At 39.4% G+C, this 14,284-nt stretch overlaps 1 protein-coding gene across 2 annotated transcripts in view; it reads right to left on the reverse strand.

Moving 5' to 3' along the window:
* gsap (gamma-secretase activating protein) overlaps positions 1-14,284 on the reverse strand; it is a 29,534-nt gene that overhangs the window by 12,318 nt on the left and 2,932 nt on the right. The window contains exons 5-25 of one of the 2 annotated variants that reach the window (XM_032505356.1): positions 13,839-13,886; positions 13,642-13,730; positions 13,082-13,151; positions 12,841-12,890; positions 12,369-12,494; positions 12,190-12,246; positions 12,012-12,058; positions 11,309-11,394; positions 11,135-11,137; positions 10,497-10,574; positions 10,292-10,378; positions 9,965-10,057; positions 9,611-9,776; positions 9,122-9,212; positions 6,860-6,929; positions 5,259-5,338; positions 4,946-5,026; positions 4,431-4,553; positions 4,125-4,180; positions 2,285-2,316; positions 506-567 (exon numbers count right to left, since the gene is read on the reverse strand). In XM_032505356.1, the coding sequence (XP_032361247.1) occupies positions 506-567; positions 2,285-2,316; positions 4,125-4,180; positions 4,431-4,553; positions 4,946-5,026; positions 5,259-5,338; positions 6,860-6,929; positions 9,122-9,212; positions 9,611-9,776; positions 9,965-10,057; positions 10,292-10,378; positions 10,497-10,574; positions 11,135-11,137; positions 11,309-11,394; positions 12,012-12,058; positions 12,190-12,246; positions 12,369-12,494; positions 12,841-12,890; positions 13,082-13,151; positions 13,642-13,730; positions 13,839-13,886 (1,595 nt within the window). The remainder of the gene's footprint in view (positions 1-505; positions 568-2,284; positions 2,317-4,124; positions 4,181-4,430; positions 4,554-4,945; positions 5,027-5,258; positions 5,339-6,859; positions 6,930-9,121; positions 9,213-9,610; positions 9,777-9,964; positions 10,058-10,291; positions 10,379-10,496; positions 10,575-11,134; positions 11,138-11,308; positions 11,395-12,011; positions 12,059-12,189; positions 12,247-12,368; positions 12,495-12,840; positions 12,891-13,081; positions 13,152-13,641; positions 13,731-13,838; positions 13,887-14,284) is intronic. The other variant, XM_032505357.1, reaches the window with a different exon arrangement.

The raw sequence follows: 14,284 nt of genomic DNA on the forward strand, positions 1-14,284 counted from the left end.
ACTATTGCAATGCGATGCAAGGGTAGTTTTATTTCCAACATTCTATCAACAGACGTTTACATTGATAGTCTGGCGTTGTAATTTATTTACCTTTTGGTGTACTGTGGAGTGGGTAAGACTGTTTTTAATGGCAGACTAGCAGATACTGTTATACTATACCAAATGTCAATGCAGCAATAAAGATGTTGGATGGGGCTGAGGTCAGGGTTCTGTGCAGGCCAGTCAAGTTGTTCTTCTTATATTGAGCCCAAACTCAATATAAAGAAGTCAACGTCTTTATCGGCCTGACTTTAAGGTCACAATGACCATCATCATGATTTCCCTTTTTATAGGAACTAAACGTCTAGCCCAAGCCATGAAAAAGCTACTGTTTGCTGTGTGTGTGTGTGTGTGTGTGTGTGTGTGGGTGTGGGTGTGGGTGTGTGTGTGTGTGTGTGTGTGTGTGTGTGTGTGTGTGTGTGTGTGTGTGTTTTGACTTCTTTCAGCTTCTCTCTCTCTCTCTCACCAGGCCTATGAGCGCCCTCTGTTGATGGTCCTCCTCCTGGAAAAGTGGCACCAGCTTCTTATCTAGAAGAGACCAGGCAATAGTGGGCACTTGCACATAAAAAAGACATTTGAAGAAAAATGTGATGCTACATCCATGCTAGACTGAACACTACAGGTAGCAGCAGTTGTGTCAGTACAGTAACATTATTAAACATTCCATCAGTAGGAATGGAGAAACCCAAGAAACCCAAACTCTCACTTTTTTGGCTTTAATAAAAAAGAAGCTAAGACATTAATAGATTCTTTTGCAGTGGAGTTTACGGCTGCAATCCTGGTATGTGTGTGTGTGCGCACACATGCACACGCTGCAGTTTTTTTAAGTAAGTGGCCCACGCTGCAGCATGGTCACTTACAGATAAATTATTTTACACTTGCATAAATAAATTGCACACATTATCATTTGATCACTTTTACACACATGCGAGAAGCTGGCCTTTTTAATGTTAGTGTAATAACACTTTTAAGGCTACAGTGAGAGGCTACACTGTGAGATCTGCTGTATGCCTGTTCGAAGTTATCAACTGTTTTAACTTTATATATTTTATTCAAGCAGCTGATGTTCTTATTCTGAGCCGGTACGAGTTCAGTGTTTTTTGCGTCTCTGTCTTTGACACCAATGGACACACTGTCTCTTGACATTTAATGACTAAAATGTGGTCTCCTTAATCCAACTTGAAGCATTGTTGCATAATAAAGATGATGATTTTTGAGGAGTTTTTCTCTATTTATTTTCATTCTCTTTGATTTTGCAACTTCGTCATTTGACAATGTCCCTTTAGGCTTTTGACCATTGTGATGGCCATTTCTAGCCGTGCTAGTTTCACGGCTCTAGGGATGGCTGTCAGTCAGTCAGTCCTCCACTTACTGTACTATCTCAACAACTATGGGATGGATTGCTATAACATTTGGTGCAGACACACATGGTGCTCTGGAGGTGAATCCTAATCACTTTGTTGATCCTCTGACTTTTCATTGAGTGCCACCAGGAGGTCAAGGTTTTTACCAATCCAGTTAAATATCTCAGCAGAATGAGAAGATCAGAATGATCAAAAAGTGCATGGATTTGAAACTGTTTGATTGATATACTATAGGAAATTATTGAGGCAGCTTCTGACATGAGTTCTATCATCTGTGTATATGTGATGCGGGAGAAGTGATCAAAATGCGTGGGTGTGGGTTTTACAAGTGAATCTACGGGAAGCTGTGGGTGTATGATCATGCATGTGAATTAACTGAGGTAAGGAAATAGCCCGTGTTTTAGTTGACACAAAACATCTGCACTGGAAAAATGAGAGACAGACACAAAGAGAAAAGGGGTGAGAGGTGAAGGAAGTAAGAAAATCCCCACTGTTATATAATTTTAACTAGGTATCTTCAACTTTGCTCTTTTTAAATTCTTTCACTCTATGCTTCTTATTATTCTCCCCCCCCCCCCCCCCCCCCCCCCCCCCCCCCCCCCCCAACCCCCATCATTTTACTTCTCAACCTCCCTCCAAGATAAATTAGTGTGGTGGTTCTGTTTAGCTGAATTCTCCAGTGGGCATGAAGAAGGCAACCTCAGAGAACACACAAACACACAACCCCTGTTACACTTACACATAGTTTGAGCCAATGTCTTATTATTTATGGCATTGACACTCCCTGTATTCTGTTTGTCTGTCTGTCTGTCCGTCTGTTGTGTCTCTGGATTCATGTTTGTGAGTGTATGTGTTAGTTCAGTGTGCATTTGCCGTCTTACCGAGACACCAGGTGTCCACCATTGATAGAACTCTACAAAATAAGAAGAAAAGCTTTGTGTGAAAACAATCCCTCAAGCTAGTACATAATAAGAGTCTTACTTTTTGCACTGTAAGCCGAGGCAGTATAAGCTTTACTGCTGCAGTCCGCAGCAAAAATATATCAAAACTATAAAAGCACAACGTTTGTAGGCAGGTTGGAGTTCAGCCTGGAGGAAGAGAAGCTAATTATGAACCAACAGGCTTGTGGTTTGATCCCTAGTACAAGCAGCACAGAGTTATATTTAATTCAAGGCAGGTATTACATCGGTGGTGCATACAAGCACATGCCCATCATCAAGTCACTTAATCATAAACTGTTTGAGTTATAATCTCATTTCTAAGATTTTAATTGAAAGGGGATATGTCTTGGTCAAAGAGTAACCTGCTAAAAAGCTACAAAAAGGGTTCCCACAAGGCATTCATGAGCAAAATGAGAGTGAGCTCTGGGTTTTGTGTATTTTTCAGGTTTTGGGAGTCTATGTAGCAAGTTAAAACCAAAAAAAAGTGGTAAGAAAGTCCACTTTAAAGAGAGCTCCAGTAACTAAGATGTGACATTTACATGGTGAGCAGACAGGGGACTCTGTAGTCAGTGTTTTCAGGAGGGCTTTACACTGACTTTGGTTATGGAAATTGTCATCCACAATCCATTAATATTCATACTGCGAAGAGTGTGTAAAACATCTATCAAGGCTGCCAACAGGGCATGAAAATTAGGAAGTAATTTTATTTAGGTTCCAGATAGGACGCATCAAAAAATGTTATAGTATTTTAAGGGAAATCAGGGAGTTTTACTGATGTGTTTCAAGTGTAAGCCTAAAAGTACTTATACCTTATAACCTGCAACATCTTTACTGTATTAAACTATGTTTTACACTTAATCTGATTGATTATGCTTTAGAATGTATGCTAGATGAGAAAAAAAATAATAATTTAAACACATTTTTGGGTATGAATGCAGTCCAGCAGAGTTTAAGGGCAAGGCTGTGGATTTTCTGTATTTTTGTTATTGAAAAGGAAAAATCCAATGAAAAGTCAACAAATAATGAACGTATTAACACGTATTCTCTGTAAGCTAGATAATTCCTCCGTGCCGTAGAACCTCCCTGTGGTCAAAAAACTATTAAAAACGCATCAGCGAGCTACAGCGTTGCACTGGGTCACATGTGCCCTCATTATAATGAACATGGCCACTGTAGTTAGTCCATCCCACACACACCACCCTTCTGCTATAAATACTCTCTTCAGCACCAAATACATATTTATCCATAACTGAAAATAGTCCCCAACAAAGTTCCTCCTGTATGAGTAAGATTTGCTAAAACACTCCAGTGCCCAGATTGTTGAATTAATTTAGACTTTAAAGAAATGAAATCCCTTTTATAGAGATTTAAATTTTTGGTAGGAACCAGTGGGCTGAGTGCCACAGAGGCTGGGGAAGTCAGAATGACTTGAGAAGCATTATTGGTTTCATTCTTTTTATGCAGTCAACTGAAAAGAAAAAATTTAGAATAACACAAGCCGCATAATTAAAGGATGGATACAGCTCAACGTGTTGTTCACGTTCAGCTTTTGTCAGACAAAATCAATGTAACTTGCGAGGCTAGCTGAATTTGTGGAGCAGTTTTGCAGCTGCTGTTGGTTTAAAAGTGCACAAATTGAATACCTTTCCAAACCCAAATTTGAGAAAACAGTGTAGCAAAATGTAAGCACAGGGCAGTCGTGCATTTCCTCTCTCCAGTTTTAGAACTGTGTTTGTCAATGCACTTTTCTTAACAAAGCTCCAGTGGGAGGCAGACCTACTTCTTTGTGTTCTCCTCTATGTGATTCATGTGGCTGGATTGTCTCCTCTCAGAACTCTGAAACAAGCAACAACATCATGGGTGGGATGAAAATATGCTCTCATTGTTTAACAAAGACCCTGACATGTACAGAGAGAAATGCACACACACACACATTCTCTAAGCCTTCAAAATAACTAATAGGCCTATGTTCAAACAATTACCATCAATCAATTTAACTTCCAGTGTGGGAATTTTGACTTGTTAATAAGAGGCTTTTGTTGAAGTGCACGCACACACACACGCACACGCACACGCACACACACACCAGTTTATCCCAGTCGGCTTGTATGTGTGAGGTTCTGTATCTGGGGTTGGGAACAGCGTCCAGATATTTTGTCCTCTCTGTGTTCCACTGCAGCTCTGCCCAGAAACCCTGGAGACTTCTGGCCTGCACATGCACAAACAACATCACAGTGACACGGCAAGGACATTGCTGCAAAGCTATTGAGGATAATTGCGTCTGAATTGCACACCAGCAGACCCAGTTTATATCAAATCACACTGTTTTACATATACAATCTCTGAACGAAGTGGGTTAGTTGTTTCCCAACATTGCATCACACGTGCAACTACAATATGCATGTATGTTATGTAACAAATACACATTGTCTCCATTTAATAACTAACCTAAAAGTGAGGCCAAGTTGTATTAACTGGTTCTCAAAATAGAGCAGGAAACAGAGTAGGAAGAAGACTCTATACTATGATAACTATCTCATACATATCGTTCAATAATAATTTAAAAGCAGTTTTAATGTGTTTAAAAATTGATGTTGTTACCTTGCCTGTGAACACAGGTTTAATATGCAGCTCGGTATTACACAACACACCAGGGACCTCCAACAGAAACGCTAGTATCTCCTAGAACACACAAAGATGGACTAAAATGTGTGTGTGTGTGTGTGTGTGTGTGGTGTGTGTGTGTGGTGTGTGTTTGTGTGTGTGTGTGTACTACTTAAGGTACAAAAAGATAAATAGAACTGCATCAGTGTCCTTGAATTCATATCCACATATATGGTTGCCATTTTATTTTCTAAGCCTTTATGCATTGTGTGTGTGTGTGTGTGTGTGTGTGTGTGTGTGTGTGTTTTACCTTCTTGTCAAGCACAGAGGAGTAAGGCATGACTTTATCCAGGCTGAGAGACTTCTCATAGCTTATTCTGTACAAAGAGGCTGTTTGTGTGTGTGACAGAGAGAAAGAGTGTCAGACGTTTATTTGATATATATCACAGTTATGCAGAAATCTTATCTCAAAATAACTACAAGGCAAACGAGGCACTGGAACCAATGTCCAGCCCTTTAGTGGGTTTTATTGAGGCCCACTGCATGATATCAAATTAAAGATTTAATCATGCAGTGGGCTATGCATCTGCTGTTTTCCTGTACCTCTCTTTTCTACTAGCATTGTGTGTACTCCTTGATGGGACCCTTCTTTGTTTAAAAAAAAAAAAAGCTTAATTTTTTAATTAATACAGTATGACATAAATGAGTAATTTACATAAGTTGCAGAATACTGTATAATTGAGGTTTTGAACAAGTGCCGGCAGGGTGTCTATTTTCAGGAATGGGGTGCTACAGTTCAGAGAATGTGTGTGTGTGTGTGTCTTTCCATTCATTAGTATGTCATTATCTTGGGAGTCATTTAAATAACTCAGATTTGTGGCGTGCACTCTCCTTGGTACTGAAGTGATAGGATGTTGTTGTTCTTTTGGCAGATGGTTTTGTGGTTTACAGCCTTGCATGGCTTGTTTCTCTGTGGTAAACAAGTAATAACGGCCATTAACACTGGGCTGGGTGTGCTGCAGCAGCTCCTCTGACTGACAGCCAATCTCTTCCATGTTTTTAGGACAGACTCTGGACAGGACGCACAAACTGACAGTCACTATCCTTAATATATTACTGATATCATTTGAGAAAAATATAAAACTCACTGTTGAGTAGCTGAGTAGTTGATATATTTAGTTTTTTACGATTTAGTAGGCATACTTATGGCAATTTCTATATTGTGTTTGTCACAATATAACTATCTTATTCAGTGACTGGAAAGGAGGGCCCCACAAACAAGGCTCTGTCCCCATTCCGTCAGTTGGCCTGTCCCTGGTCCCACCACAATCACTATGAAATATTAGTGAGCACAGGTTACTAATGTTTTATTTATTAGGTCAACATAATAGTCTTCATACACTGTGCAGTAACATCTGTATTAATATGAACGGTGTATCTTAGAGAAAGTTAAAGTAGTTACAGCAATAATATGCAAATGTATGCGGCAAGGTGCTCCAACACCTACGTGATCATCAACTAGTCTTGGTGATGACTGTTTCCATAAACATGAAATTAATAACGTGCTCTGTTCTATTTTCCTTCAGACAGTGGGACATTCAAACGTGTTGCTGTGTGTCTACTAGGACTTAGCCATATTTCAACAAACTGTTACGTGCAAGCTACAAGTCTCTAAGGTCTCTAATTCAGACTCTCCAGCGAGTCTGAATGCGCTGGTCGCCTGGCTCAAGTCTGAAGAAAAAGGAGATTTCATAGCCAATCAGAGTTAATAAAATAATTAATTTGTGTGTAGACTAGATGTAAGCGGTCTAGTAACCACAAGCAGAAGAAGAAAAGGAGAGAGAACAGCTGGACTCTAAAGGAAGAAATGAAACTCAGGAGACTTGTGTTGTGTCCCCATGCTTCACTGACCTAGAATGAACTCCTGGATCTGATCAAAGGACTCAAAGGCATACACGTTGTCACAGAGCCATTCAATGATCTAGAGGCAAGATGGAAACACACAGGGGACAGGTGTCAATGTGGTGTGTACACCAGTCATCTTTCAATATCCTTAGTATATCCTCTATCCTTTGAAGGAATAGTTTGACATTTTGGGTGTCTGCCTCCCAAGTGCAGGACGAGAAGATACTACTCTCATGTTTGTGTGTTTTTTTCCGAATTTCCCCGCTGGGGATCAATAAAGGTGTGTCTTATCTCATAAAGCTACAGCCAGCAGCCAATTAGCTTAGCTTAGCACAAAGACTGGAAGTTGGTGCAAACAGCGAGTCTGACTGTCCAAAGAAGGTTAAGAAGTTCCAACTCCCAGCATTTCTAAAGCCCAGTCATTGAGACATCATATTTGTTATTTGTTTAATCATTACAGGGATTGAACTGTAAAAACAACAAGTTGCAATATTACAAAGGATTATGTATTTATTTATTTCTTGACCGAGCACAGTGACTTCCTGAAGTCTCTGCTGGTTGACCGGCAACCTCATGGTAAGAGAACTGTATGGGTTAAACAACCAAACTCGGTAGTTAGAAAGCTATTAAAGTGCTAGTAACGTTAGCTGGATGTAGTTACCTATGGCCAGAGCCATGCTAGCTGCTACCAGGCTTTCAAGCTAAGCTAAAATCTCCTAGCTGTAGCTTCATATTAAGCACACAAACAATAGAGCAGTATTGTTAATTTCCATCCAAATCTTGGTAAGAAAGTTAACAAGTAGTAGTATGTGAAAATATGGCTTTAATAACCCTGCTTTGTTTTATTATAGCTATACTAGCTAACGTGGCTTTAGGAATGGCAAAGTTGGTCGGTTGGTCCACTGCTTTAGTAACGTCACAAAGTAGAATAAATAAAATATCTCAAAAATAACTCTCTCTAATATTAGATGGATTATTGGATGACATTTGGTACTATGCCCTTGGAGATTCCCTGACTTTTCATCTTGTGTAAACAGCGGGGCAATGCTAGCATGCTACTGCAACACATTAACTGATATGGTGAATATGTTAAAAATACTTGCTGCATTTTAGTTTTGTCATTGAGAAAATGCTGATATTAAGCGCTGTTCAAACAGTGGGTATATTGTTTGGTTATAAAACAGTTTAATTACTGATTTGTGGGATGATGGGTATAGTGATGTTTACATTACAGAAACATGAAAAATAAATGATGTCCTCAAAGATAGCTCCTGCGAATCTCCCAGCCATAGTGCAGAGAGAAAACTCATTTTCTGTTGCCATGTCCCTATTGTTTGAACAAATATCTCTTTACCAAAGACAGTATTAGTCCAAAATTAAAAAATACTATATAACAATTGTGTGAAGAGGAAGAAAAAAAAAGAAAAAAAAACGTAGGAGGAGAAGAACTCAATTTGTACAGCATTCTTTTAAAGTTACAAACAAAACATTGTGAACAAGCAATCACCTCTATTAAAGCCACTACTTTTTGTGCTGCTGGCCCTATTATTAATGTCCACCAAGAATACAAAAGTTATGTGTGGTGTCAAATTTCTCAGTGGTAGCTGCACTAATGAAGCTAGAGACTCATTTAACCTCTAAAGAAAGAATTTATAACAATCTATCAGTGCTGGAACATCTTAATATAGGTGTACTGCTTATAGAGTCTGAGTCATTGTCAGCACTGTGCCCGAACAAAATATCTGCCCCTTTCTTTCTGTCTTTGTTAACTCTTTGATCTCTGTCCACTTGTCTTGTCCTCTCCTGTTTCATTAAAACATACAGTTGTCTCTTTCTTTCTCTGTCTTCTTTCCTCCATCTGCTCACCTCCTACTCAAGGTTGACACCTAACAAATTCACACGGAAGTGCAGAAAAGCAGCCATCTCTACCGTTATCTATTTATTTTTAATTAGCTGTTCTTTATCCTTGAGGCAAATCACCTTACAGGGGCATTAGCATGTAGATTTGCACTCTCTCTCTCTCTCTCCACATTCTCTCCTTGACTAGTTGCTAGACTAGTGACTCATTAATCACTGGTAATAACTGACATTTTTAATGATTTTATGTTCTATAAAATAAATAATGACATTGTGTTAAAATGCAATCCTGGATAAAAGTGTACATTCTGTGGGTAAGAATATGTCTTACTTAGGTGAAAAAGCACATGTAAACTCACTAAATTTGCCTTAAATGTCAATACTTTTGTCTTTTTCTCTCTTTTTTTGTACCTTCAGCTCCAGGTTTGGGTCGTTTCCCATGTAAACCAGGAGCCAGTGAAGGGCAGCCAGGCGCTGAGGGTCAGCCTTACTGCTGGGACATCTTGGGCGGAGGTGACATACAGCAAATTTACTTTTATACAACATAAGCGTATTCAAACACAAGAGACACAAAAAGGCAGAAGCACAGGCAGACAGCCAACAGTCAGTGACCGGACTAAAATGTTACCCAACAACAAAATTGAGCAAGTGGTCAGTGATGCATCTTTATCTAGCAGGATGGTAAATCCAATCTGCTATGCACAAATTGAGCTAAAGCTTTTTTAACATCCATTCCAAAAAAGACTTTGTGCTGATACATGTAAAATAACTTTCCACCTGTCTGCATACTTCCTGCTTATTCTCTCATCTGCTCTCAAGTGCTTCCTCTTTGTGTAGAAAATAATTACCCCAATACACATAAACTTTTCATTTCCACAAAAGGTTGTGAATCATGCTCACCGAGGAGTGTCTGATCGCAGTAACTGCAGCAGGAAGGCAGGGTTAATCTCAGCGGTGTGGATCCTCCCGCTGGCCAGGTCCAACAGACTAAGACTGGACTCTTCTTCTGCATGCAGCACTGTGATGTTAGCTGACTGACACTGCAGGCCCAAATCCACGTCAACACCTTCAAGTTGTTGAGACATACACCGAGAGAATAAGACTCTTTCTACAACGAGATTAGATTTTTTTTTTTTTTTTTAAACCTATCAGGAAAAAATAAGACCATGTATTGTAGCTGAGAACTTAGGTAAACAAACTGCTCCACAACCATCACTCAGTTTAGACATGGTTTGTCCAAAAGCCTCATCTTACCTGAGAGAAAGAGGGAGTGACAGAGCATCTCCTGCTGTCTGGTGTTGATACAATGGAGGAAATTGTCCTGAAGATACACCAGGATATGGTAACCTACATATACAAAAATAACACAACATTCCTACTATGTTATATTTGTATTCTGTATGCACACCAGGCATTTGTCAGGCTGCATGAGGATACATGTACTCATTTGTGTGTCAGTGTTGCTGCGTTGACTGCAAAAATAAGGAATGCATGTTTGGCAGTCAACCTCCCAAAGTCACACACCGTTGAATTGATAAGGATTCTAAAGTGTGACTGTTTTGTATTTCCGTGTGCAATGACCTATAGGAATGAAGAGCGGATGGAGGCATGCGGCTTTCTGTGGCGACTGGTCACTGCCCAGAGATACTCTGAATGTCTTTCTGCAGTCTGCAGGAGGTGAGAAAATTCAAATTGGTCACCATGTGCTCAAGATAGAAACAGCCACATAGGAAAAAGAGACAGACTAAAGGTATTATACGTTCTTTGAATTAGACAGCATATTCACCCTTATGGACTAAAACCACAGTGTAGATCAGTTCGTGTTTATCTTCAAGAGGTTGGCTGTAGCACACGCACATGCTTCCTAAAAACAAACCAGCGACAGAGCAGCGATGGCTCACACAAAAGGTGATATCAATAAAAGATCACGTACATCCATGAAAATATTGATGATTATCAATGTGAGATGAAATCAGTTGTGATATATTTTGATGAAAGGTCCATTCACATATTAATACCTAGCATTAATACATTTTTCAAAGGTGTATTAATCATTAGTCAATAAAAGTGGTAAGTTATTAAGATTTAGTTTTTGGTTCAGAAATCAAAGATTATTAACATCGATCAACAATTTCATGAATGAAACAAATTAATACAAATTTCTCATTCCTTGTAAGAGGTTTGACTTCCAATCTGATAACATCATCATGCAATAATTTGACAAATTTTAATTTAAAAAACTCTAATTGCAATGCAAAATACATCAGCTGACAACAAAATTAAGCTGATATTCATTGATCAGCACCTCATTTCCAAATGAAACTCTTCAAACAATCTTTTTATCATCGTAGTGTTTCATCACTGAGATTGTGAAATATGTGCTGCAGATTATAACCTTGCTTTTGAGTTGTAACAGCGACTTACTTTCTTGTTTTCACAAAGAGAAATGCAAAACACACACAAGTACATAGAATTAGTCATGTTCTGTAACTGTAATGTCAGTTTCTTTACATACGTTGAGAGACTATATACACAGAATATGTGTGAAAGCATTGCATTATTCATGCAACAATTTATGTACGTGTGTGAATGTGTTACCTATTTTGTCTGTGAACACTTCAAACCTAACAAGCTCCTGCTCTGGTCTCGCCATGTGATAATGGTCAAAACCCAGATTTACGAATCTGTTGGACACAGAGACATACACAAAGCAAATACAATCAGAATATTTGTGGATCTAAAAAGGTGTACAGAAAACTAGTAACTTGCAACAAGAAGTTAACAGGAATTAATTGTGGTGCGTTTGATTGCAGATACATTGTGGGTGGTGGTGGCACAGTGGATATGACCCATGCCTTTGGTGTGGGAGACTTGGGTTCAAATAGCACTGCGTTACATCAACCAATGTGTCCCTGAGCATATATAGTAATTGGAAGTGGCTTTGGATAAAAACGTCAGCTAAATGACATGTAATGTCATGCAAAGGTACATGTTCAGTACCACGTTATCATGGAACCCACGCAACTTCCCGCAACAACCCCGCCCTTCAATAGCATTCACACACTACTACGCAAGGTGACATAACCCGATTTGTTCAGGTCCTATCCCCTGACCAACTGGCTATCCTAACCTTAACCACTCAAGGTCAATGTCTAACCCCAACCACTCGAGCTGCTTGGTAGGGCGGGACTTGCCAAGAAGTTATGTTTGATCCATATTAACGCGTCAGTTACATTGAAACAATGCAGAATATGTAATGAAAAGATATTTATTTATACTGTGTTCATAGTTTTTGCCTTACTTGACTGTGTGGAAAAGATTAGCAGGCAACTCTAATGGAAGTTCCAACTGTGGGACAGTAATATAAAACAAGACAACTATATGTTATTATCAAGTCAAAGCAGAAATAACAATATATGGTTAAAACATGTGCAAAAGACTGGGCACTTATTGAATTATGAGACATAGAGAGGACCTACCACAGTTTCGCAGTTATAGTTAGGGTAAAACTGAACACATCGCATCATGAACTTGTCCTGTGAAAGACATGTAATGCAGATTTTCTGTTATTTGGTGTACCTAGTCTAAAGAAAAATAGTTTTGTGCTTTTTTATGGATGAATTCAATGCAATGTCCTCTCAAGTACAGTTGTACATGCCTGGGTGTGCGTCACGTTATGAGTGAGATAGTAGACTCTTTGTGTGTGTCCGTCCCACTGGACCCAGCAGAAGTCCTCCACTATTCTCTCTGCTGTTTTGGACAAACGCTCGGGATTCGCCATCACCTGGTTCACACAAACACTTAAATATTCAGCTGTGTAGACACACTGAATTCTTAGTGCAAAGCTCCCCAAGAGGGAATGATACACCACACAGTTTATGGTTTGAGATTAAATGAGGTTGAAACCATATATTCTTTGCACTGGGTTATGCAAATACTTCCCCATCTTTTTGCTTATCAATTACTAGATATGTGCAGAATTTATACCCTTTAAAAAAACAGCACAGAACCCTCAGCCAGAAACTTCCTCCATTCAATTTATTGTTATGCTAAGGTCACTGTCCACTTCCTTCAAAAAGAAAAAGAGCTGGCTAAAGGGAGCAATGTGGTGAATGTAGAGTCCAACTCACCACTCGATAACCCTCGTGCCTTGTAAGCAGAACATGGTAGAGATCCGCATCTGAAACGCACAGAAGGATATGCATAAATATAACTATATCCAGATAATGTGGATCCGGAGAATGCTGTTTTTTTTCCTCTCCATATGTAGAGCGACAGATTATGCCTCTCTAAATTTGATGATCTGTTTTGTCACAGATTAAAGAAATATAGCCCACATAGACAGATGAGCATAAGGGCACACAGACTTACATCCGTCCTCAGTCAGCAGCAGCAGGTGGCTCTCCAGCACTGATCTCCTGTCAGTTTCTGAATGGAGGAACTAGAGACAGCCACAGAAAGCCCGAGTCAGTATCTTATGGTTCACAGCACTCCACCAGATGGAGAAATCTATTTGCTGATTTTCATATTTTAATGCAAGCCTTAAACATTCTTGGCATATATTTAAATTTGTGGTTTGGCAATATGATAAGCAACCAACTGTAAGGTCTACGAGGGTTACAGCCACAGCGGTTTAATAACGTGTAAGTAATATTCCTTTGTTGATAAAAAATAATAATAACTTAACTTAGAAAGAGAGAAAGACCAAATATGATATAGGGAAAAAGAAAGAGAATTGAAACTACAGGCCAGAGCACTTTTCAAGCAATAAAAAAGTCAGTGGCACTCATACACTGTTTGCGCAGATGCACCATAACTGCAACATCAGCTTGTGTCAGCAGTAAATCCTGCAAGAAAGTGGTGGCCAAAACAACACACACACATACACGTACACACACACACACACACACACACACAACCGCAAACTATACCTGCACTTTGACCCTGCAGTCCACTGCCTTAAGGACTTTAGTGTTGTTGATTGGATGGATCTCAATCAGGAGAGTTAGACACTTGGATACTACAGAGACAAGGCAGAATTAGAAGAAATAAATTGGAAAATGCAAATAGAAAGATAAAAAAAGTAATGGTTGATGTCATGGTCTGTAAATGGAATCTTGGCTGTTACTTGGTTTGAGGCGCTCCTCTCCTCTGGTGTTTTGTGCCAAGCTGACAGCTGAAAAGGAAAAGGTACAGCCACAGGTGTGACTTAATTTAGATATATTTTCAGTGTTTCTTTAACAATGATTTGGCACCATTACTGCCTGCCTGTATTTCCACTTTTCTTTTTCTGTGTGGGACTTTCTGGGCGTCATGAGCCTTTGGACCCTACGTGGGTGTGTTTCCCCCAGCCAATACAGCATGTGTTTGACTGAGACACACACACACTTGCTGAACTCTGCATTTACCCAAATCTTGAGGAGTGGGTGCGTTTATTTGTGCTTTAGAACATATCTGCCATGAAACAATCAGAAAATAACGTTTTAATCCTTCTGGTTCACAACTTTGTTTCTTCCTCTCCTCATTCATTGCCTAGCTTGCTTGACCACCACTGCTCTCTTTCTCTCTCTCTCT

Source organism: Etheostoma spectabile, chromosome 23 (assembly GCF_008692095.1).
Source record: "Etheostoma spectabile isolate EspeVRDwgs_2016 chromosome 23, UIUC_Espe_1.0, whole genome shotgun sequence".
NCBI classification, from domain to species: domain Eukaryota; kingdom Metazoa; phylum Chordata; class Actinopteri; order Perciformes; family Percidae; genus Etheostoma; species Etheostoma spectabile.